The 24,663-nt window shown below is 36.1% G+C and overlaps 1 protein-coding gene across 5 annotated transcripts in view; it reads left to right on the forward strand.

Annotated features, from left to right (window-relative positions):
• Positions 1-16,696: 16,696 nt before the first annotated feature.
• The window catches only part of ETV1 (ETS variant transcription factor 1), a 65,160-nt gene continuing 57,193 nt past the window's right edge, over positions 16,697-24,663 (forward strand). The window contains exons 1-4 of one of the 5 annotated variants that reach the window (XM_042817511.1): positions 16,697-16,822; positions 17,298-17,452; positions 18,215-18,302; positions 20,027-20,074. In XM_042817511.1, coding sequence (XP_042673445.1) covers positions 17,408-17,452; positions 18,215-18,302; positions 20,027-20,074 — 181 coding nt within the window. In that variant the 5' untranslated portion in view covers positions 16,697-16,822; positions 17,298-17,407. Of the gene's footprint in view, positions 16,823-17,074; positions 17,173-17,297; positions 17,453-18,214; positions 18,303-20,026; positions 20,075-20,337; positions 20,605-24,082; positions 24,154-24,663 lie in introns of those variants that run through there. The other 4 variants (XM_042817509.1, XM_042817510.1, XM_042817512.1 and 1 more) reach the window with 4 other exon arrangements.

Genomic DNA, 24,663 nt, shown 5'->3' on the forward strand with positions numbered 1-24,663 from the left:
TTTCTTTCTTTTTTTTTTTTTCCTTCTTCCTATGTGGATGGATGCTGAGATAACCATTTTACATGAAAAAGGGTTGAAGCAAATTATCTTCTGAAAATAGAAACATTAACTTAAGACAGTTGAGTAAAAGCTTATCAGAGTTATGTAGTGTGAGAGAGATTCCTTGTCTCTCACAGTGAAAGTCTCTGTTCTCTGATTTCAGGACTAAAGGTGTAAATCTTAAATTCAAACACAAAGAGTTATGTGTTCCTTCCATCAGAAAGTCAGACATATTTGAGTTGTTTTTTGTTGGTTGTTAGGATTTTTTATGCCTGAACCAGGCACAACTTGCATCATATATTTACGATGCTAGTCTGTAATTACATTAGCAATATTTACATTAGCAATAAAATTTCAGTGCATAAGATTTTACTTTTGCAAAGTGCAGAATGATTGTAGAAGCTCAACATTGCCATCAGACATTCATGCACCTGAGAACTGAGTGCAGTCTGTTACAGATTCTGTAAAGAATTATGGAATTTCTTGTAAATTTGTTATTTACAATTAGCAAGTCCGATTACCTCAGACAGTTGCTTTACAGATATTTGCTTGTTTTAGTACAGCTTAAACTTCCAAGAAAACCTGTTGCTCTGCAAGTGAAATTAGCAGAGGTTCAGATGTCAAGGCAGTGTTGCTTTAAGAATTACTGCAGCACATTTCTATACAGCCATTCATTACTGAGCACTGTATCTATTCAAAAATAAATTCTATTCCGTTTACCTATGTACATCAATATATTGTGTATTTCTTGGAGGCTTTCTTTTAGAATAACTAATGCAAAGCTGAAAAAATGGAGTGCTGTGAGCAGAGCTGTTGAAAGTTGCACTGAAGTGTATCGACTTAGCATACTCTGTAGTGTTTGTGATTTTTCTGTGCAATAAAACAGTGCTAAAAAATACATGTCTAACACATCTGTGGCATTTTCAGGACCCCAGATAAGTTTTTCAGTGGAATCTAATTCATTTTACTCTGCAAGTATTTAGCAATTCACGGTGGAAATGCCCAATGGAACAAAGAGACATTGGTCTCCAAGGGGGATAGCAACTTTGCAAAACAGCAAAAACTTTGTAAGATTGCCTGCAATCACTATCCAAAAAAAACAGCCTTTGTTTGGTCCTGTCTTCTAGGGAAACAGTAATAAACTATTTTTTTAGTACAAAAATGTCTCTCTGACAAAACATGCATCTTCATGGTAACAGTAACAAGATTCTTATTTTGACTAATTTACGCTGAGCTGTAGTAATTATTGTAAAGCATGTTTTTTGTACAGGAAAAGATGACATAGTACTCATAGAATGTTCCCAGCTAATGCTTATACGCCCCTCCTTATGACTTATTTATTTGTTGCTTGTTTGTTTACTTTTTGGGAGAGTAGAGGGATAGATGGAAGAAACATAAATTAATTGTAGTGTGAAAGCCACATGGACAAAGTTAAATCCTGTATTCCAATTCATTAATTTACCACTAGCATTAAATTTTCTCACTGTGAATGTAGCTACCACTCCTGCTAAGTTTTAAACAGGTAGCTCTCCACATTCATCATCCTTCAAATTTAAAACTCAAATCTAAATTTTAATTTATTTATTAATTTTTAAAATTATTTTTAAATTTAAATCAAATTTAAAACTTATGAATGTATGTTTTATGCTAATTACTTCACAAAACAGTAAAGCAAATGACATATATACACATCATATATGTGTATGTGGTATTGGCATAAATACTCTTTTAAAAACACAGTAGAAAGGTGCAAAAATGGAAAATTTGTAGGTTTCAAAATTTTCTGAAGCTAACAGAAACATTTCCACTGACTTAATTTTACTTTGCATGAACACCTAAAGGATAGATCAACTAAACAACTTGGTAGCTTAAAATGAATGTAACTGAAGTGTTTGTTATCAAAGTTGAAAATAACAGGTTCCTACTTCTCTGCCACATTTGTCTAAAGGCAGTTAACAGTAAGCATTCAAATTAGATTGGATGGAGTTTCAGGCAACCTGATTTAATGGAAGGTTTCCCTGCAGATGAAGTTTTCCCACTGCAGAGGAGGTGGAACTGGAAGAACCCTTCCAACCCAAACCAGTTCATGTTACTAAAATTTTCTTGAGTTTGTGAAATGTATATTTATCAAATAACTATAGCGATATTTTAGTCATTCTATAAGGAATACTATTTTGGTACATAATGTCTTTATGTGGAAGTAAACTATTTGCTTCATATGCAATTATTATGTAATTATATTTTAAGATGAAGAGGTATTTTAATGCTGAAGATGAGAGGAGTTACACTTTCTTGAGTATTACACAATGACCTTTTTTTAAAGTCCTCTTAAGCCATCACTAGAGAGTTGATGATGCTTGTACAAAACACTCAATTATTGATTTTTAAGCACTTTTCAGAATCTCAAGATGCAGTTTATATGCTTGTGTAGTTTAAAAGATGCACCACAGCTCGTGCTTTAGAAAAGATGCCAGATATTTATGGTTGTATGTCACAGAAAAACTCCCAAGGAAGTACTCCTCTAGTTGAAGTGTAGTCAAATCAGAAGAATAGAAAAGAGCGAAATGCTTTAACAATAATTAACAGTACCTCAAATTCCATATATGCTTCAGTCTTGTAGACCTGTATGTGTCTTGACACGAAGAAAAAACATTATTTATTTTCCATTTAATTTCATAAAATGTTTCTCAAAATTCTTGCAAATTTTAGCATGCACTTTCACACACACATTTTAAGATTGTTTTCTTCCAAAATTATTGACTTTCAGGAGCAGATTTGTATTAATCTTTAGGCATCTGAGTATGTTAGTAATGCATAATCTCTATTAAGTATAGTAGGGGTTATAAAATATATAGCTCTTTCTTTGGATGCCTCCATGGCTGTTAAACCTATGGCTTTAATTCTCCAAATACACAATATTTTTTGATATGCAACAGAAAATAACAGCATAATTATGAATATTATCTTGGGTGTGGGTGACATCCTTATTGTCTTCCTCCTTTTACGCCCTCTGTTGCTCATGTCCAATCTGTGTTAGATGTCCAAGACTTGAAAAGACCTGTTGAATTTCTGTGCATGCTGGATTCTCACCGACACAAAATTAAGTACTAGCTCAAGTGAAGGTTATAACAGAATGCAGTGGATGCTTGGTAAAATTATCTATTCTGCTTTACTGCAGTTTCATAGCAAAGAAGGGTTGAATTAAATGTGCGTTGACTACTATACAGCCAGCACTTTTTAACAAAATGCCTGCACACTTGTGGTACACCAAAGAGCTAAGCTATCTTCTCAGAAGCACTTAATCTGTGAAGATTCTTATTCGCAGGATGAGGTCTCAGCTTTGGTCCCTCAGCATGCTCGGCTGTATTGCTTGTGTGGATGTTGTTTCAAGGAAATACAGCTGAGTTCTGGTAGTCTCTTTGATTCAACAAGGTCAAGAGAAATATTGCATCTTGCTACTTTTTGTGTCCTGCCTGCTAAAAAGTAAATAAATAAATAAATAAATTGTTCTGTCAAGCAGTAGAAGGAAAATATTACACATTGTTTAAAAAATCTCGCCAACATTTGAATTATATTCTTTTTTCATTTTAAGGAAACCATCTACTCCAAATGTTAGGCAAATTAGGTGAACTGGAACTTATAACTACCCCATTGTGCTACGACAAACAGATCTGATTGGTACCACTTTTTCAGTAGTGCGTGGTGTGTGTGTGAACCGAGATCTAAGATAAAAATTCATTTTGATTTGAAATACAAGAATAATTTTTTCATGCCATCTCCATCAAAATCTTTCTAAACCTTTCCCAGAAATTCTGAAGTATATACTGTGTAAAATTCTGAAGTATATATGTATAAATTTTAAGCAAAATTTCTGACCAAAAATTTTAAGTATGTTTTATTTTTGCCACATCCATTCTGTCAGACTGCCTAAAGCTGTTGTGATAATGTTTATTTTTAACTGTGTGCTCTTTCTTTTCCAGCAAGATAGGAAAAACAAATATGTAATTCCTGTAAATTGACTCCTTAGGTGATATTCTCCCACTTATCCATTTTGGAATAACTTTATTCCTCTTCATTGTTTTACCAAATTTAATGACTACCAAAAATTTAAAGATTTGCCTGTGTCACTCAGTACGAGACTAAATATATGCCTAGAACAAGTATATGCTTTTCTAGCTCTGTCTCAAGACCTCCAGAGCCTGCTAGCATTAGCTATGCTGGGCATTACCACGGATAGCATAATTGTCATCTCTGTGGAAATTTTCAGAACAACAACAAAATTAATAAGAGTTAGGCTAAAAAATCAGATTAGTATTGATAATCAAAATGAAAATCAATGCTGTTGTATCAAATTTATACTGAGAAGGAAAATGTTGATTTTAGAATAATGAAATGTGAGGCATTTCACAAAAAAAGACCGATTAAAACAACAACTTTCTTAGCCTCTTTTTCTGAGTTAGAGAATCATTACAGATGATACCAAAAGTTATCTATCATCTGACAGTCTATGAGGTCAGTTGGTTATTATGGTTTTTCAAATATCTTCTCAGAGTTGCTACATGTGGCTGATTTTATATTTAACATTTTTGATAGCTCTTTCTAGAGAACAGTTTCTCTACTACTGCTTAAAAAAAGAGACCTTCTATTAATAAGCAACATATGACACTGTCGTCATCACTCTAAGTAAGCAAGCCACATTTTTTTTTGTCACTGTCATTCTCATATTTACTAATTTATCTTAACAGTGATAAACAGGATGAATATGATTTTGTGTTCGTGCTGAGGTGAGTTGTGTTTGCTGTTTTTTTCTTTAGTTTTATGTAGTATTTTTGTAATTGCTTATTCTGGAGATGTTTGTACAGATAAGAGGGCTTTTTAACATGTTTCTGCATGCTTATATTCCACCATTAAACATTCAGAACAGCAGATGATATCCATATGGAAAGCATGACAAATATAAAAAATGCTATATTCAGACAGAAAAAATAAATTATGTTTAGTGGTCTTGCAAAACCACCACTACAGTTGGCAAGAATGCTTTCCTTGTTGACAGTCTTTGCTCAGAAGCCTAAGTGTAAATGCTCATAAAAACTCAACACTTTTGCCTCTAGAAGCTGAGGGATATTTGTCAGACGCTACTGGCAGCACAAATTTCTCTGCTATATTAAATCTAATGTAAACATGCTATTCTTCAAATGCACAATATAGATACTTGGAGTTGCCATTCCAGTGTTTCCCTAAAGCTCCCAGTTTCTTACAGGCAGATGTGTTTTTGCTGTTGTTTTGAAGTAAATGAATGACAGGAGTATTTGATGCCTCTGTTTTTAGCGTGGAGGTGCTTGTGCTTTCAGAATTCAAAATTTATCCACTGATAAGGGATTTGAGTGAGCTTGCAGAATTTCATATACTGTACAACCCTGTAAAATACATTTATCTCACTGCCTTGTATTCAGTAAAGGACCTTTTGCTAAAAAAAAAAGCCACAGAATAAGTAAAAACTATTTAGAAGTTACGACAAATTATCCCTAATAGGCTTGATTTACTATGCTGTTGCAGTTAAGTGGCATAGAAAGATTATTGAAAAGCCTAAGCTAGTTTATGTAGAAGCTAGTTTTGAATTATCAAACAGCTTTTGGAGAATCAAGAATCACTGGAAGAAACCGTTAGCTGGAAAATGGCGAATAGCACGGACTCATCTTGCTTTGCATTAAGGTATAAAAAGTGGTTTTGATAAGAATAAAAGTCAACAGTGATAAATAAGAAATTTGGATGACCTCCTAATGAGTCATGATTACTATTACTAGCATTTTGCAGAACTGTACATTTTACGAGAGTGTTTGAGACTGCAGGGAAAAGAAAAAAACAAAAAACAAAACAACAACAACAAACACAAAACAAAACAAAAACCCAATTTTTTATAAGAACTTAAAAAATGGAAAAAATTCTTTTATAAGCTCTAACAGCATAAGTAAATCTCATGGACTGTAGGGTTCCTGACAGATCTTTGAGGAAACAAAATATGTAAATATAAAACACTAGAATTTATGGAAAGAGGTTTTATAGGCCTAAGCATTCAACTATTCAGCAATTTCAAACATTCCAAATTGTCAAATATTTGCTTTTTTTTCCCACTTTTTAAAGGTTTTTCTTTCTTCTTTTCTGTATTTTTTTTCTGTATGTCCTTTACAACTGGAATCAGGAAAATTTAATTTGGATATATTTATTCTAGAAGTTTCTTATGGGAAGCTTTCAGTTCCATGTAGTAATAGAAAGGTATTAATCTATTCCTGTGAGAATAAATGTGAAAAGATTATATGAAATACTGGGGGACATTTTCCCCTGCTTTCATAATAATCATTTATCTGTTTTTTGGGTTTTTTTTTTGTCTTTGAGCGATGACACTTTTTTAAAAAAGAATGTTTTTTAATTTTACTTTTTGTACTTTTCAAGTGTTTATCTCCAAGTCTTAGAGTTCTCTCCTTGCTTTTACTGAGACATATTGTTATTTTACCGTAAGTTATTGACTTTTTAGAACTACTTTGTTTTCTTGTGCATAACTGTGGTGTATTGTCAGTAGTATGAGTTGAGACGAATTGTACATCACTCTAACAATTGCCTCATTTCCTAAACTTTTGAGCACAGTACAAGAACATTCAGCAAACTGAAAATTATATGTCAAGTGCACCATTTTTATTCTCTTAAGGGATTAATTGTTAACAGAATATTTACTTGAATAATTTTACATGTCTTTCCACATCGGTGCATCTTGTGTATATTACTGCACCTTCATACCCAGGTCATCCAAAGAGCTTGTATCAAAAATGGTATCTTTATGATGATGTGACATAAATGTCCCTGGGATTTTGGACGTCCTATAGAGAGAACTTTGATAGAAAAAATAGGATGTAGTCCAAGAAATGAAACAACTAATTCATTATATCAACTAAGAAGAATGTAGGTCTTTGGAAGAATTTTTTCTGGCTTGTACTCCTCCAACAATCAATACACAGCCTTCTAATGAATTACTTTTACAAAATGTAATGTAGTAATTACTGTTGATAAAACAATTAAACATGAAGAGAAAGCAAGCAACCTATAGTTCAGGTATGTTTTCCTTTGCATTTTCCCTGTTGGTGGGAAAAAAAAAAATTACATTGGCTCAGGGGACTGTGCTTGAGTCTTGTTTTGTAAGACATGAGCAGAAACCAACTTTCTTCCTTAGGCCATCGTTAATAGCATAGTGATGACAATAGAAGGAGTCAAAAGTTTGTAATTGGAACACTGAGAATAAAGTCCCAGATTTCAAATACTCTAGCCTTTGGTATAAGAAGTTCTGCACTCTCATAGTTTTCCCAAATTTATTGTCTGAGGAGCCTTACGCCAACTTGAACTTCTGTTCTTCTTTGCACTAGATCCTAACTGAATGAGAAGAATTAGTATTAGTATTATTTTATATTTCTTTAAAAATAACCTGGCCCTGTTCACAATGGGATTTCCTGTTAGAATGTGATTTATCAGGAATTTAATTAATCTCCAATTCAAACTGTACTGCAGGCCTCTAAAGTTAAAAAGAAAAATAAACATAGCAATTAACATTGAAAGAGAGGTAAACTTAGCACTTGAAATTAAAATTACAATAAAGATGAACCCAAACCAAAATTTGAAAAAATGAATGCACGTGAAGACCATTATGTACAGAAGACAAAAAAAAGTACGATTACTGTATTCTACATCTTAGGTTAATAAATAAAACAGATTGCGATACAATTGGCATAACGTAAGTGTATTATCTGAGTCCAACCAAACATAAAGTGTACTTTTTATATTGCTGTTTTTCATAGAGGTGTTTATTTCTTCTCTTTCCCTCTTTCTCAACCAAGATGTGATTTCGAAACACAAGCAAATAAATGTCAAATACTTCTGTCTCTATTCTGCCATTCAATTTCTGAAATTCTGCCAAATTGAAAATTTCCATTCAGTCGGACTGGCATTTGTTGAACTGTTTTTGTTATTATTATTATTTTATTTTAACACTTATTTTCAAAAGTAGTGGAAACTTTGTGCAACCTTTTCTGTGTCTGTCCACGACATTTCAAGAGCAGCTGCCTCTTTTTCACAATAATACATTTTCTTCTGCAGGTGCTCTGAAAAGTCCTCAAAAAAAAAAAAAAAAAAAAAAAAAAAAAAAGTATTTGGTGTTTCCAAATACATATGTAGAGCAGGTGCCAACAATTTAACACCACATCATGCTGAAAATACAGAGTCAAAATAAAAATCTATAGTAAATAATATCAAGTGATATCTCTACTTCTTCCTTTTCCTCAGAAACAAAATAGAGATTGTACAGATTTTGGATTCAAAATCTCTAATTTACTACTCAGTTACACTTTTTTCTAATGATAAAAATGAATTGTCAGAATAATAAACACAAGGAAATAGCTGGAGCAGAGTGGCTTATAAGGAATTCCTTATGTAAAAAGGCTTTTAATATTTACAGTAGATTAATTTATCCAGTCTGCAATGTGTTAGAAAGAGACATAAGACCATGAAATGTCACTATGCTACAGGAATCTTTCTCAATCTTTATGGACCATACAGACTGCTCATTAGGCAGCAGACAGTTCTCCGAAGATGTACCTTTTTAGCTAGAACCATTTTTTTCTTTCATAAAATAATGGAAAGCTACAGCTGAATTCTTCCAAGGTTGTGCAGACCTAAAAAAACGAAACCAGTTTTGTGTGAGCCCATAACAAGATGTTTCAGAGAGCAAAATACTCATTTTCTGATCAGATTCTCTTACACTGCAGTCATCTCCTCCTGTTTACTTCCCTGCAGTGAAGTTACGAATAGCTGTAACACCAGAAGTAGGCAGGTGGGACTAGACCATGTTTGCTCTATTTGGAAAATGGAGATTCAATTTCACCTCCTGCTTTCCAGTTCCTATTTTGTGTTTGAATGAAGGAGAATTTTAAACATAATTTACTCTTTGGATCAGATAAAAAAATGATAAAATAAAATCTAATATAACTAATAATTTATAGAAAAAAATGCCTTATTAAAATAAGATAGTTAAAGAAAAATGAAATTCCTAACATTCAAAGACAGAGTTACATGTCCTTTCCTTCTCCCCTCTTTTTCAAACACTGAAACCTAATGAATTGCAAAGTTCCAAATAATGGTAACCTTGTGCACTCTGTATGGAAGAAGCCTCTGAAATCAGAGCTGAGTTTGCTGACCCAATATTGCTAGGTCAGAGAAGCAATGAAGTCCTTGAATATGACTGAAATCCTCCCAGCATGCAACATCTGTCCCTCTTATTGATCCTTGGTGTACTTACAGGAGCCTCATTTTCCTTTTTGAAAAAACAGAGGTAATTATGTTTCCCTGTCTTGCTAACAGATTTTGGGAGGTGCAAATGAAAGGTTTTAAGCACATTAAATTCACCAGATAAAACTTCCTGCTTCTATAAGTTCTGTGCCTGCTTTGTTTTATAATTCTGAGGGTTTAAGAGTTATTGTGTTGGTATATCCACTGTGACATTTATTATTTTTATGAAGTTTTGCACAACCCCTTGTGGAGTGCTCTACATCTTACACCTTGCTGTAAGGCTCCATGTCTGACTCAATTTTTAGGGGATTTCATCTCACCTGGAATCCTTTCCAAATTAAGAATTTACTAGTCATATGGCTAAAAGTGTTGTTTATGCCTCAATATAAAGCTTCCTTACAAGAAAACATGATCTTTTCCTAGTCACTACTTGCTAGCAGATTTTATACTTCTGAACTTCATTTTTTTTGAGGCATCTCTGCCTGTACACAACCTGTAGTGCTATCTTGCCCATTTTGCCATCCTTTTCTTGTTGTCCCTGGCCCTCATGCTCTTCTCAATTGTCTTTCTTAGGAACACTTCATCTCTGGCTCTTGACAATGCGTTTTACCCTCACTGTGAATATTCTCTGCTATATAGCTGTCTAATAGATATAATAGCTATTCAAGCAATAGTGAATGCTCACAGTACTATGCATTTTCCATTTAATGCTTTGTATGCAGAAAGTTCCCATGGAAATCTCAGGAACCTCTTTGTTCTCTTTCAAATTCTTCCTTCAACCTGTGGTAAAAATGTTTCTTTTTGGTGCTGGTAGAAACCATACGTTGCTGCTACCTATTTTATTACCTCTGACTCTTAAGAGTACCAGTATGGGGGGAACAAGGGATGCACAGTTTCATTTGCTTGATGAAAGAATAGAGAAAGGCATCTTTATTTAGTATCTTTACAGTAACAACAAAGTCCTGCTGCAAGGCTGGCATTCTTAGTAGCTGTAAATTATAGAACACATTCAATACAATAAAATTGAGAAATTAATCTGTATGATCTGATTATCCTCACAGAAGTTAACATTGTACTTTTCTCTCACGTTTAGCCCTCTATAACAAATATATATGCCCTAATGCAAATAGACACACAAAAATTAATTCACCACCTCAACACAAATGGCAATGCACACCTCTCGTCTTCTTGCCAGCAAAACAGATTCCCAGTTTAACTGGATATTGGGTCAGTTTGTCTCTGAAACAGATTTTATTATAAATATGCACTTCAGCTAATGTGGTTTATCTAGTCTATATGTTTTGTTTCTGCTGTTGAGATGGGTCTTGTTTCCTATTTATGAAAGCATAAGCATACCATATTTTCCAAATTTTACATTTTTCTTTCTCTTACTAATCTTTATCTGTTTTTCAGTGTATTGTTATTTTTATGTGCTTGGAACTGGGCTTAGATTTTGTACTTTCTTTGTCACTAGCATTGTTTTTCTTTGAAAACGCAGATGTTGTTGTCAAACAACTGGGTTTAAGGCATGCAAAGGCAGAAGGTTACATCTTAATGTCTGTAAGTGTTTTTAATTTCACAGGTGTAGTCCTCCAGATGGGGAGACTAGAACATGCAAAAGAGAAAGTCACAGACAGTTGGTACATTAATAGTGCAGGTGCAGCCATATCAGTAATATAATGTAATATCAGCACAGTCATTGCCTGCTGGTAGTAGTAGTTTTGATCACTGCTGTAACTGACAAAATTTATGGAGGAACGTCTATAGGGAGATGCATCTACATAAAAAAAAAAAAAAAAAAAAAAAAAAAAAAAAAAAAAAAAAAAAAAAAGAGAATGCATAGCAAATCTGTAAAAATTACTATCCGGATTTGTTGGGACCACCAGCCTTGTTGAATCTTAAGTAGATGTCTGTACATGTAAGTAGTAGATGGATGAAAATATCCACCTAGGCCTGACATAGGGCTTAAAAATGTAAACTGTCCCATAAACAATGTCTCTGGATTGTCATTTAATCAATGAATGTAGTTTATTAGTTGCCCCTATAGAATCTTTCTTCTCCATGATATATTTCTCTTCTTCTAAACTTAAGGCACAGTGGTCCTCCTTTGAGTCCAGTGCTTCTTCTTTGTTTGTTGTTGTTGTTTTGTTGGTGGGTTTTTTTGGTCATTACAGCCATTCATATAGTAAATGACATTACATTTTTTCTGCAAGCCTCTTGCTCAAGTCTGTGCTCAAGCTCTGGGCATGTCTGATAGTGATCTTGAGTGAGTCTATAATTCTGAAAGTGCTTTTTACACTATTCTTGTGTCTTCAGGATTTCAGGCTGTCAGGAAGGATGAAATCACAACCAGACTCCCTTAATGTACACTGAACAAGTTCTGAATAACAGATTTTCCAGCAATTTAGCAAACACAGCTGATAAACTTTTCTCTTCCTTGTCTTTCTTCTGTGTTTGTCTTAGACTATAACCGCATAAGGAGATTTGAGGTTTTCTATCTCCCCCATGAGCTATAATGGGGCAAAAATCTCACATAAAATATGCAAAGGATTCTGAAGTGTTTGCATGATTCTCTCTCAGTATTAATAAGGGAGGATATGCAGATTAAAGCCATCTGTGAGATTAAGGTTTGTGCACAAATTCTTTGTCTCGCCTGATATCCAAATGACTTCTAGGCTACTTCATTGTGGCTGGCCATTTTGTGAGTGTAAGGCAAGGGCAGCAAGCTAGGAACTTCAATGAGCTTGCAAGAAACCCATTACAATTCATGCATGTGTGTATGCTTTTACTTGGTTCTACCAGAGACTCATATATTTCTATGTTAAGTTTGAGGCTAGTAGCTTTTTTATTTTGATTTGCTCAATTTGTCAGGAAATGAGTATCACTAAGGTAGTGACAGTTTATACAGGCCAATCAAACTGCCATTTCACTTGTTCTCTGGTATTTTGTGGCAGAAGATTGCTTACTGCTTTGGTTGTGATATGGTGCAGAGCTGAATGTTCTCTCCTGAGCATCAATTCAGAGGTCTGATTGACCCACTTCTGTTGTGTAGTGTTATTGAAGTTACTATGCATGTGTAGCACGACTTTTGTCCTCTACAAATTCAGAGAGAGATAGATAATGGCAATTCAAGGTGCTAGTTGCAGCCAGGATACACTTTCTATTAATAGGCTTCCTATTATTTTCAGTGATAAATCTCAAATGAAGAGAGAATCATTATCCCTCTTCATAGGAATAAAAAAGAGGTGCAGTGACAGGGGCAGCCTGTGTGGGGATTACATAGCAGACTGCCAGCTGAGCTGGAACCAGACAGCTTTCTGAGCTGCTCGTTGTTCTAGGACAGTGCTCTGACTACAAGAATAGACATCTTTCTTTTCGAAGGCTTCTGTGGTCAACTCTAAGCTAAGATGGAGGCTGAAAATTTATTAAACTGAGTTCACTTTTCACCTGTAATAAGAAAAATGTTTGGGTTTTTCTTCTTGCACTGCATGTGGAACATATCTTAATTTTTGTTTTCCTGACTAGCATAAGTTTCTAGTACATAAATGTTTATCTGAAAATTACCTTGCATTGCATTACCAGGTAAATGGGCATTTAAATGCAGTTACCTAAGGAGGCCTCTAGGTTAGAGCATTGTTGACTCTAAACTACAGTGATGTATACAATGTGTTATTAATCCATATGTTAAGTACCATTTAACTGGGATTACTTCTTTGTTTTCTTTCCTTCTTTCTTTGAAGACACTTGTTTGCATGCACTGTTAGTCCCACATCTGATAGTTTACCATATGGATATAATTATTGTGTGCTTCCTTCCTACCGGTACTTTCCTTTTTTTTCTAACTTAAGGTTCGGTCTTGGATGCTGCATCTGAACCAAAGGCTTTATGAAAAGCCAGGCTGCCATATTCATTTATCTTTGTCTTTTCTTTTTAGTTTTGTTATTATGTATTATTTGTTTGCCAATAGCATTATGATAAAATAAACACTGTTAGCATGCTGGGAGATTCAGCATCAGTAGGTTAAAAGGTGGCCAAGGATTAATTTGTTAAAGAGAAATCTTGTTGGGATGTCATGGTTTTGCTGTAGTCACATACTTACTTGTTATTTTATTGAGTCTGCTGTAGACTATGCTTTAAATATTGCTGCTCAATAGTTGCTTAATTGATGGCATTCCTTTGTTGTACATCAGGTTCAGAAGTACAACACATTTACTGGGGACAATGCTTAGAAGGAATGGTTCAGATAACAATTTTAGAAAACAAAGTAAGATCTTTCTTTTTAAAGTATTTTTTCGTATTGTTTTAAAATTTACTTGGTTAATATATTTCAGTTGTGACTATGGTTTTTGTTTTTGCTTTTGTTTTTGTTCCCTGAAGGATTTTATGAAGATTTCCAAAAGGGTCCTTATTTTCTGCACAAAGTTTTTTTGGTGTTTATCGGATCTTCTCTTCATTCTGCCTGCCTGGATTTACTTTGATTTTTTAAGTTACAGCAATGATTTGTAGCGCCAGTGTGTGTCAAATCAAGCAAGAAATGTATATTTCATTGTCCTCTTTCAGATAACTGTGTGAAGTATACATTGCCATTATGATATGGGAATAATATGTATTTTTCAGTATATAGTGAGGGTTTGTACTGTAACTGAGTCCAAGTTTCTAAAAGAAAACAAATATCTTACTTACCAAGCACCGCTAATAGGAAAGCTGAATTATTTTAAACAATTTTTAGCAAAATAAGTTCAACACAGTTTTCTAGAATACATTCAACTTGATCAAATCTGTTCAGTCTTTTCAATTTTTTTTTTTTTTTTTTTTTTTTCAGAAATAGTAGTGAAAACATTAAAAGTTTATTACATAAATAAAGCAAGGTTGCAGGAATTTTTGACAAGAATTCAAAATTGCAAAATTACTAGTGTGGCTACACTAGTTTACGTATAACACAGGTATGACTTTTAACAGTACAAGGCTACATTTCTGCATATAGAAATTGGAGTGACTTGATGGCATATATGTTAAGGTTTTGTTTTGTTGTTCTGTAAGCATCAACTGCTTAGTACTTAATGACAATTTCCCTCAGCACAGTGGATGAACGGAGAGGATAAAGAGGTCTTCAAAATGGCTTTATTCCTTCCATTCCTCCCTAGCATGTGCAAGGGCCAGAGATGAGAAGGAGAAAGGGGAGAGACACACAGTATGAGGAAGAGCAGCAGGCACGCAGTGTGTCTCCAGCTGGGACACTTGGGCTTCTCCTGGAGACACAGCCCACCCTGGCACACTGAATACAGCCATTGCAGGCTGCTAGAGCACCAGTGAGGAGCAGGCCTCCTCCAGCTCCACTGTCACCAGCGAGGTGCAGGCTCTTCCAGCTCTGTAAGCAACCAGTGAGGTGCAGACTGCAGTACAGGGAAGCACAGGATGGGATCAAGTTGTGCCAAGTCTGCAGGAGGTTATGAACACCTGACATGACTGAGGTCCCTCAGGAACTTCTGCTTGGGAAACATACACACCAACAAACTTTAATGTGTTGTTTAAAGAAAAAGCCATTCATCATGATTTTGATTTAGACTAGAGAGTCCCGTATTCTGGGGACTGGTTGATGAGTAGCTCAGACATGCACCCAGCAGGAGAGCTCCATCAGCTTTGCAGAAGGCAGCTGACCTGGCAGGTCTGTGGGTTAAGACATGCACTCCTGGGGCCAGACTCTTCCAAGCCCATCATGTCCCCCCAGCTGCTTATGTCTCGGTATACATATAAATTAAAAAAAAAAAAAAAAAAAAAAAAAAAAAAAAAAAAAAAAAAAAAAAAGGAGTAATTATCCAGGAAACTGCATAACTGCACTTATACTTGTAGGGTTTTATTTTTTTATTTCCCTGTTACATTACAGAAGTGGTGTACAGAAGTAGCAGCTCCGAGATTTAGCCAAGAAGACATTACAATTATCATTGGGATAGTGTTTAAAATTTAATCGAATACACTCCTGTAATTCCAGGTGTCCTGGGGAATGGAAACAGCAAGAGCAAAGAAGCTAGCAGCTGGTGGAGGGCATTTACCCTGACATGGCAGCAAGGGAAGGATGGCCTGGTGGGAAAATGAGGCTGTCTTATGGACAAGACAAGTAGCGTGTGAGTGTGAACAGCAAAACTGGAATGGAAGGAGAGGGGAAAAAGTTGTAAGAGAAAGAAATATACATTAGAATAGCAAAATAACTGGAATTATCAATATAAACTAGTCTAGAAGAAACCTGAAAATTCTCAATGCCCTGCAGGCAATTTACTCAAAAGTGTTGTTATACCCTTAGGTGTGATGAAAGCCCTCAGAAAGGGCTGAGGGCAAAGCTGGATTTGGTCCCTCAGGGATCTGCCCGTTGTTGTGGAGCTGCAACAGATCATAAGAATCTGAAACTTTGTATCTCACAGCAGGTCATGAATACCCAAGTATGCCACCTGTCTGCTGCGCTATCTGCTGTTCTGTTCCCAAAGCCTGGACAAGGATGGATGCTTTGTAAAACCAAACTGCTGTTTTGCTGCGTGTCGGCAGTTCAGAGTTTTTAGGCCTTCCATCATCCACTCTCTGCAGAGAAAGAAAGTAAGTTGGCTTGGAGAGTCCATCAGAAATCCTGAGCTTGCACATCTTGCCACCAAAAAGACAACCCCTGTGTCTAGTGCCTGGCTGCTGACCCAGAAACTAAGAAATTGTAATGAAAGTAAAAGCAACAACTGATTTCTATGATTCAGCTAAAACAACAATAATAACATCACAAAACAAAACAAACTGGGATGCCACCGGATCGTGGCAGAGCAGCATGAAGCCTCAGCTGTGGTCAAAGTCTCCGGGTGCCCTCATCTCTGGTTCCTGCAAAGTTTGGTGGGACTGCTGTGCCGCCAGAAAAAGGATGGTGTACGTGTGTGGGGATGTTGTTTCCCTGCTTTTCTGAAGCCAGAGAGACAAAACTTGTTCAATTTCTTATTTTCATTTAATTATTTATTTCCATTTATTTATTTATTTACTTATTTATTTATGGGGGATTGGAGGAGGGGGGGGGGAACCGGGGGTGTAAGAGCTGCTGTAGGATCGTCGCGGGGTCGGTGCGGTGGCACCGTGCCGCGTATGACTGCTGATCCCCCACCCCCCCCCCGGCCGAGCTGCCGCGGGCTGCGGTTCCTCCTTCGCGCCGGCAGCGGGGCCGGGCCGGGCCGGGGGGCGCGAGCCGGGGCCGGGGCCGGGCGGGCGGGCGGCGATCCGGCGATCCGGCGGGGGGCGCGGGGAGCCAATGGGCGGCGGGGATCCGCCGGCGCGGCTCGGGGGCCCCTGGAGGAGGAGGAGAGGAAAAACCACGGGATTGAGCTCTGTCAGTGGCGCTCACTGCTTCCGAGGGGGAAGTGCCGGGGAATAATTAATGTTTTTATTAAATTTGGAGGGAATTTTTTTGCAGCCGATCGCCGTGCGTGGCCTTCAGGTGGGTCTTCCCCGCAACTTTGTCCGGCGCCCTGGGGGATTGCGTGGTGGCGGGGGTTGGCCAGAGCTATCCCCGAGGAGAAGGCGGCGGGGTGCGTGCTGTGTGTGTGCGTGTGTGTGTGTGCGCGTGTGGGTGTGCGTGGCCGTGGCCGGCGGGCGCTGCCGCCGCTGCCGTGAGGTGCCGATCGCCATTACAGCCGAGCACACGGCCCCAGCCGGGGCTGCCAGCAGCGCGGATGGCCAGGGGTATCTTGCGGGAGGGTACATAAACCCCTGCCTCTCGCCCGTCTTTCGGCTGCTGCCCCGAAGTGCTTTTGCTCCGGGTTTTCTCGGCAGAAGCGTGTAGCCCAGGTGAAGGCAGAGAAGGGAGGATTGTTTTTATGAATGGGACTCTTTGAGGTTAATTAGCTATGCAAATGCAAGCAGTTCATTCATGATTTTTTTTCTTTTTTTTTTTTTTTTTTTTAATCTAAAAGCCATCTTGTATTCCCCTCCAGGCTGATTGGAGTCTAGATCCCGAGGAAATCTCCAGATCCAATGCCCAGTAAATAAAACACTGAGCTCAGACTCGTGGAAGAGCCACAGGATGGATGGATTTTATGACCAGCAAGTGCCTTACATGGTCACCAATGTGAGTGATCATCTTAAAGTTGGTGTTTATAAACTTGACTCTGACTTATTTATGTGGGGGAGTTGTGCAGGCAGAGTATCTGCTTTGTTGCCGCTGTAGGGGCGACTCTTCATGTGAGAGCTGTGCCTGCAAGACAAGCTTATCTTCCCTTAATTGCAATAAACATAATGTTCTTTTAAAGACAGTTTAAGGATGATTAAAAAATCCCAAACATAATCATTGGATCAGAAAGGCAAGAGCAGCAACTGCATCCAAAGTTTCTGGCTGTGTTTGCATCCAGCACTCAGAAGAAAGAAATTGAGTCAAACCTTTTTTTTTTTTTTTTTTTTTTTTTTAATTTGCTTTCAGGACTTTGCAAACAGTTTTATAAGTGACAGAGGAGGGAAAGACAGAGCAGTTGGTTATAGTCTTGTGTTTGGATTCTCCTGTGTATATTATGCAGAGAGGATCTATATGCTATTGTCTAGGTTTGTGTACTTTAGATGCTAAAAAATACATGGTTAGTATTGTGTTGCTTACATATTTGTCTGCACAAATAGAAATCTTCATGGATAGCTAGAATTATATTGCATTTAGACACAGGAATCTTTAGGAGGATGTTAGGTGCTCAGCAATATCTTCTGCTAGAAGCTTGAGGCTGTAAGAAGATCATTTTCTTGTTTGAAAATGTAAAGAATTCGTGCTGGCTTTGAGTATTCTTGATTAAATGAAAAAAAAAAATACCCTCAGATTTCTAAAGTAACTGATCTTTCCTGTTTATAGAATCCGCGTGGGAGAAACTGTAATGAGAGACCGACAAATGTCAGGAAAAGAAAATTCATTAACAGAGACCTGGCTCATGATTCAGAAGGTGAGGGCTAATTCTTCTTCCCCCCCCCCACCCCCCCCCCCTTCACTTACTAATGCAGAGAAGCTTTCTTGAGAGCTCTTTATTTATTTATTTTGGAAATATATTTATCTAGAACTATCTGAATAAACAAGACAAGAAAATTGCATTTACTGTTGCAAAACAAACTGGCAAAGGCAATAAAATGATAAAGCTGATATTCTTTCCTTGACTTACCCTGTTGCATTTTAGGTATTGCTGCGCATGCGGCACATGAATGTCATGCACTGAGGCCAAGACTTTGCAGCATCTCAGACAAGTCATGGACAGAGTGCACCTGGTTTTATCTCCTTCAGGCCTCATGAGATTCAGAGCTTTCCATGTTCCCTCACTCTTTTCCACTGGTGTATGCTCACTGGTGAGAGTAGGAACAGAAATGCTTGTGTGGAGATGTACTTTTGCCTTGTGGTATAGCTGCTGCTGTTGTGCCAGCATAACAATGATAGGGTTAAAAACCCTGGTAAGTTCAGTTAAGGAAGACCAAGACAGAAGATATTTTGAGAGCCAAAGTTTTGTAACTTGTTCACATCGGTAGCTGACATAACCAGGGCTTGAGATCTGTAGTCTGGTTGTCACTTCTCTAGGTTACAAGGTCAGTAGACATGCTCTCTTACACCCCTCTGAGTATGATAGGCATATAGGAGAGCACTCAGGGGCTAACAATACCCCCATATAAATCGTAGCAGGGTGAGGACTCGCTGAGATACTTTTTAAAACCCTACTTATTTGCTTAGAAAAGTTTTTTTCTGATGCAAATTGAAAAGAAAACAGCTTCCTGATTTTCAGTTAAAAGATTTCTAACATGAGGTATCAGTCGAGAGGAAAAATGAATAGGCTCTGTCATTTAAGTGTATGTAAATAGTAAACTGTCAGCATTCAGAAAAGAGGAAGTCGCTTTCAAAATACGGTAAATTAAAAATAAACCATTTGTCAGTTCAAATATCCTACTCGTTGTCCGTAAACAGAATTTTTGTAACTGCGTTTCAGGGCTTTGCAAATGATCTGAATGCTGCTCTTGTTTGCACCTTTGTAAGCGACCAATTTCAGTGAACTGCAAAAAGGTTTTTCTTCTGCAAAATGCAGTCTTGGGAGAAAGTAGTTTCACTTTAAATAAGTACAATAAGTGTAGTATGCAGGAAATAGTGCTAGTTCCCTTGTCATATAAAGTAAAACATAAGGTGAAGTACAGAAAGAAGATTTTCCATTTCTCTTTGCTGTTGCAGCTCCTCAGGCCTTTGCTTCAAAATTTTTATATGATAGTTACAACCCTGCTAATAAAAATATTCAGTCTGGACAGGGAGAACTTGTGCTGAATTCCAAGAGAGCTTTATCCGGATGGATATTGCAGGAGGAGGCCTGGGTCACATAAAAGTAGAAATAGTTCACCTGTATTAGAAAGACTAGCAGTTTTAGCCTCTCTGTGTGTTGCTGAATAAGCCTACTGCACTGTAGAACTTGGTTAATATTCTGTTATTATTTCAAGAACTGATAAAATAATACAGTAAGTATTATAGAGGTGTAGAGAAATCATTAACTGCAACCCGAAAATATCTTTGTCTATATGTTTGACTACCAAAATAGAATTCACATATGCTATTCTTCAGGAAAAAGATATTTTTGAGTATATATTAATCTTAGGAAGAGATTAAAGGTATGAGTCTTTTATCCCTGTCTTCATCTTTTTGCAGAACTCTTTCAAGATCTGAGCCAATTACAGGAGACATGGCTTGCAGAAGGTAAGGGAAAAAACTGCTTGTAAAAAGAGGAAAAATAACTCTGAGGGGAAGAAGGGAGAAAAAAAAAAAAAACTCCTGAACTTGCTGTCTTAATGTTCAGCCCAATTAATTGAGCTCTAAAAGAGCCACCTCATGTGTCATGCATACATTAGAGCCTCTGATGAGTTTGTCTTTGGGGACTCTGGGGCTGCTCTACCCAGTGTCATCACAAATTACCAGGAGAAATTGCTTCCAGCTCACAATCACATCTGCTTTTGGCAAGAACTAATGCACCAAGACTTCAAGTTCTAAGCCTCTGTTCAGATTTTAATTGCAATTGATCAGGTTTATATTATTGTACCTCGAGAGACTACATACAGCCAGAACTGGGCTTGCTGTTTCCTTTAGAGCAGCACATATAATTATTTGGTGTTCTGGTGGAGTACTTTCTGATGGCAGAAATTAGTTTCTCTGGGTTCATCGGGACGGGATGCTTCAAGATTTAAGTGCAAGTGTCTTCTTTCCACCTTGTTCACAACACAGAACATTAGGTGTGTATGGAATACTTAAAAAGTATTATTTCTTGCTTTTTTTTTTTTTTCTTTTATTTGCTTTTAAATATTTTGCATGCTTTTCTTCTGATTTGTAGTTATGAGATTGTGTATTGGGTGATTAGAAAACTGACATCGGTCTTTTTTGCACCTGTTTCTGCTTTTAAGTATTTTGAATAATCTTTCAGAGCACATTCTGCTGAAGAGAGAAAGCTTAAAAACAATAATTTAGAAATCTGAATTTAAAGTAGCTGTTGAAAGATTAATTTACCAAGGAAAAAAGATGAGCTGCTGTTATAAGAGAACTTTAACAAAATGCAAGGGAGCTTTCTGCTTATAAGAGCATTTGTTCTCATCTGCAATGCTTCCTGATTTCTTTTTTCCTTTATATTTACAATACTATTTATTTCAAGCATAAAGATTTTTATGCATTTTCTCTTCTGAATATTACTGGATGAAATTTTAAAGTAAACTTCTGAAATTGGATTTTAATGCAAACTAAGATAATTTTTCCAAATTTATCCTGATAAAAATGGGTATGGATATTCACATATGTTTCATTTTTATTATGCATTGGACTATGCATAGTTGTTTATAGAATAGATGCTCAGATCCTTTGGAAGGGAGAGACGGTGGGGTGAGCTGCTTGCTGCTGCTTTTCATAGAAAGAGGGAAATGTTGCTGGTGATTACTTGGTTTCAAACTGTTTTTTGTCTTTCTTTTTTTCAGTAGCTTTATATGTAGTTAGTCAAGTTCTTAACCTGCAAATAAGGTGTGGGGGACTGTTTATTTTGCTGATGTTTTTTTTCCGAGCATTATTTTTAGCATGTAGCTATTTGGTATGTAATTAAAAAGTGCTTTTTAAATTTGTGGAGCAGACGTTATGTTTCTATGAATTAGTAAGATTCTTTCCCAAACATTGAAAACAGAATGTCCTATAAGAAGATAGGTTTTTCTAGTATAATGATCAACTACAACTGTATCTGTCTCTGTGGTAATTTTAAAAGGCTCTTTTTATTTTAAATCAGCTCATTCATTTTAATTAGCCAGAAGTAAGTTAAAATGCTATTCAAAAGATATTATTTTTTGGATGGAGGGAACTTTTAGCTTGATTTTTTAGTGGGATGAACATTTTTGTTTCTGAAAATTATTAGATTTCTTTGATCGTAAATCAGAAAAATACAGATTCATAAAGCATGTGCAGATAATAATGTAAGTTTGAAAAATAATATGGAATTTAAAATTGATTTAATCATTTCTGTAGGCACATAAATTACCGTAATGGCAGTTTTTATTCTACAGGCACTGCCTACTTTAGACTAGAATGAATTGTATCAAAGCCTTTTTTTTCCCCTTTAGTTGAGTGTGCCTCACTTAATAAATTTAGATAGGATTTGAGAGAGAAAGGTGTCTACATCTATGTCAGCTAGGTGGAGGAACCTTTAAATGCAGGTAGCGTCATCTGGTAAGTACTTGAAAATAAAAAAAAGAAACAGAAAAAGGTTTTGTTTTCGTGTAGCGGCATTAATGTGTAAAATGTTATAACTGTGTTTTTTGACAACATATTTAAACTAAAACTATTACTGACTTTTCTTACTTAAAGAAATTTGTATGTTTAAGGCCACGCCATGTTTTTTATCTCTTCCATAAAACTTTTCACAGCTTTCCTAAAGGGTAAGCTAAAATCCCAAAAAATCAACATCAGAGAATCAAATATTGGTTTCTTAACTTGAGCATAACAATTTATTGGAAAACAAACAAACACACACACACACAAACCAATTAGTTTTGATAGTCTTTATAACATATTGGTGTTTGAGAATATTGTGGCTCTGCTTAAATGTCTACATGGTTGAGCTTATCCAGGAAACCAATTTCAAAGTCAGACTTGTTTACCCCTTGTTAGATGTGTCCATTTATGTTCTTCTGGACCTTCATAGGCTCTTAGTCTGCCAATTTGGCAGAGTCAGTAATGTTTACATATTTCTTTTCATAATGCTCTGGAGCCAGGGAAATGACCATGAAATTTTAAAACATCTTGACCCTTTTTAAGAAAAGCAGTGGCAGCTGACCAGGTTTCTCCCACGAGTTCAGATCCCCACTGGGGAGTAACCAGGTCAAACATCTACTTATTAGTTAGGAGAAGAAAATGAGCTGCGTTTTATTACATGCAAAGAATGCTTGCTGCTTTTGTTTTTTGTTGCTTGTTTGTTTGTTTGCTCTTATTTTTCCTGAAGTTACCCGTACTGTAACACATAATTTAGCCTGGAGATCAGTTAATGTCACCTGTGTTTACTGTTACTGTCATATGTGAAAAGTTGGTAGCAAACACAATAGAAATGTATTCTTTTCCTACTGAAAGCGGTCAAGGTTCTCATATATTGAAGAATTAATGCAAAATGTAAACAATCTAGTAACCTCTTTAATATTTTATTACTCCATAATTAACAAGCTGAATGCTATTTGCAGAAAACTTAGAGGCATATTCCACTAGCTGCATAGATCTTTATGGAAGTGAGTTTTGCATTTTACATTGTAGTAGTAAGTGTGCAAGTAAGAGTCAAAATTATTTTTATATAAAAAACTTACTCTAAATAAGGTTTCTTCATGTTGATTGTTATTCAGGACTGAATATAGATAGTAAGTGATTTCTGATGCCAGAAATGTGAAGTTGGAAACCTTTAATAATTGCTTCAACCTTCAAACTTGAAAGGAAATAGTTAAAATTGCCTGTTGCTAACCAAGACAAATATTATTCAGATATTATCTTTAGTTTTATGTTTAAATAACTTGATGGCAACATTTTGTCATGATAAAATTAGAAGATGACTTTATTGATTTCATGTATTTGGAATTAGATTGAGTTTGTCAGATAGCAATTGTTCAGTGATTTGAAAAAATTCATTGAAATATTAATCTAATGTTATCTCATCGTGGTAGCTGTTAGTTCTGATTCTGGAACAAAAAGAAGAGAGGAATGAAATTCTTAGTGAGTGAAAGCCTCCTTTGCATGGTAAAAGCATCTAGTTTTGGGAGAATAATAGATTAAACAAGAAACAATTTTTTTTTATTAAAGATTACTCTTTCAGATACAAGTTCCTCCTACACTGCGTTAAAGATATGTAAAAAGCATCACAAGCAAATAAGAAATGTATGCAGTAGATCTGCTTCCTAAAGTGGTAGATAATCCATTCCTCAGATGGTAGTAAACTGAAAAAAAAAATAAAACTTTATGTTGCATGACTTGAAAAAATACAAAAGGCTTAAGTGAAAACTAAGTGGTTTGAAATAATAATGGCTACAGTAACGGGTTCATGTCTCTACAACAGCTTAGTTAAAGTGAGTAGATGGCTACTGCTGGCTACCAGGATTTAAGCACTGTTTCTTGGTATCTGAGAATGAATTATTTCTCCCAGATAACTAATTCCTACATCTGAGCTGGACTTTAGGAAATGAGTTTCTGCCCTCTGGTCGCCTGTGGAGGATGCACCAATGTTGTGGTGATGTCCAATCTTATGTTGACGTCTAGTTTACTCCTTCAACTGGGAGGTATGAAAATGAACAGTTTCTAGTTCTCAAAACATCACTTTTAATAAAAGGAAGTTATCAAATATTTGTGTAGTTAAAGTAGTTTTATTTAAATCAATGAAGCTGTGTAGTGGTTTACTATGCCTAAGTTGTTTTCTGTCAGAAAGTTGTAAAATGTAGCCAGCAAATACAACGGAGCCATATTTGGGAGCTATCCATGTTCTCCTAGGAGTAAAAAATACTCAAGAAAGGATGCCTCAATGCAGATAATAATAATAATAGCAGAGACCTACCCGAATGGGCATATTTTAAAAAGCAGTGAAAAAATTTTCATTTTGGGATTTGTGATTCAGAGAATAGCTTCTTTTATAAATTCTAGTAGTCTGACAGATTTGGCTTTCAGAAACTCATAACTCTTAAGTACTTGTGGACAAAAAACGGGGAAAAGTGAGATTAAGCAAAATGGGATGGGTGTCTGTGTTTTCTTTTATTAAGAAATCCAAAGCAAATAAAACCACCAGAAATCTACAA

Source organism: Centrocercus urophasianus, unplaced genomic scaffold (assembly GCF_019232065.1).
Source record: "Centrocercus urophasianus isolate 14NV4802_14NV808 unplaced genomic scaffold, USGS_Curo_1.0 seq_16, whole genome shotgun sequence".
In the NCBI taxonomy this organism is placed as follows: domain Eukaryota; kingdom Metazoa; phylum Chordata; class Aves; order Galliformes; family Phasianidae; genus Centrocercus; species Centrocercus urophasianus.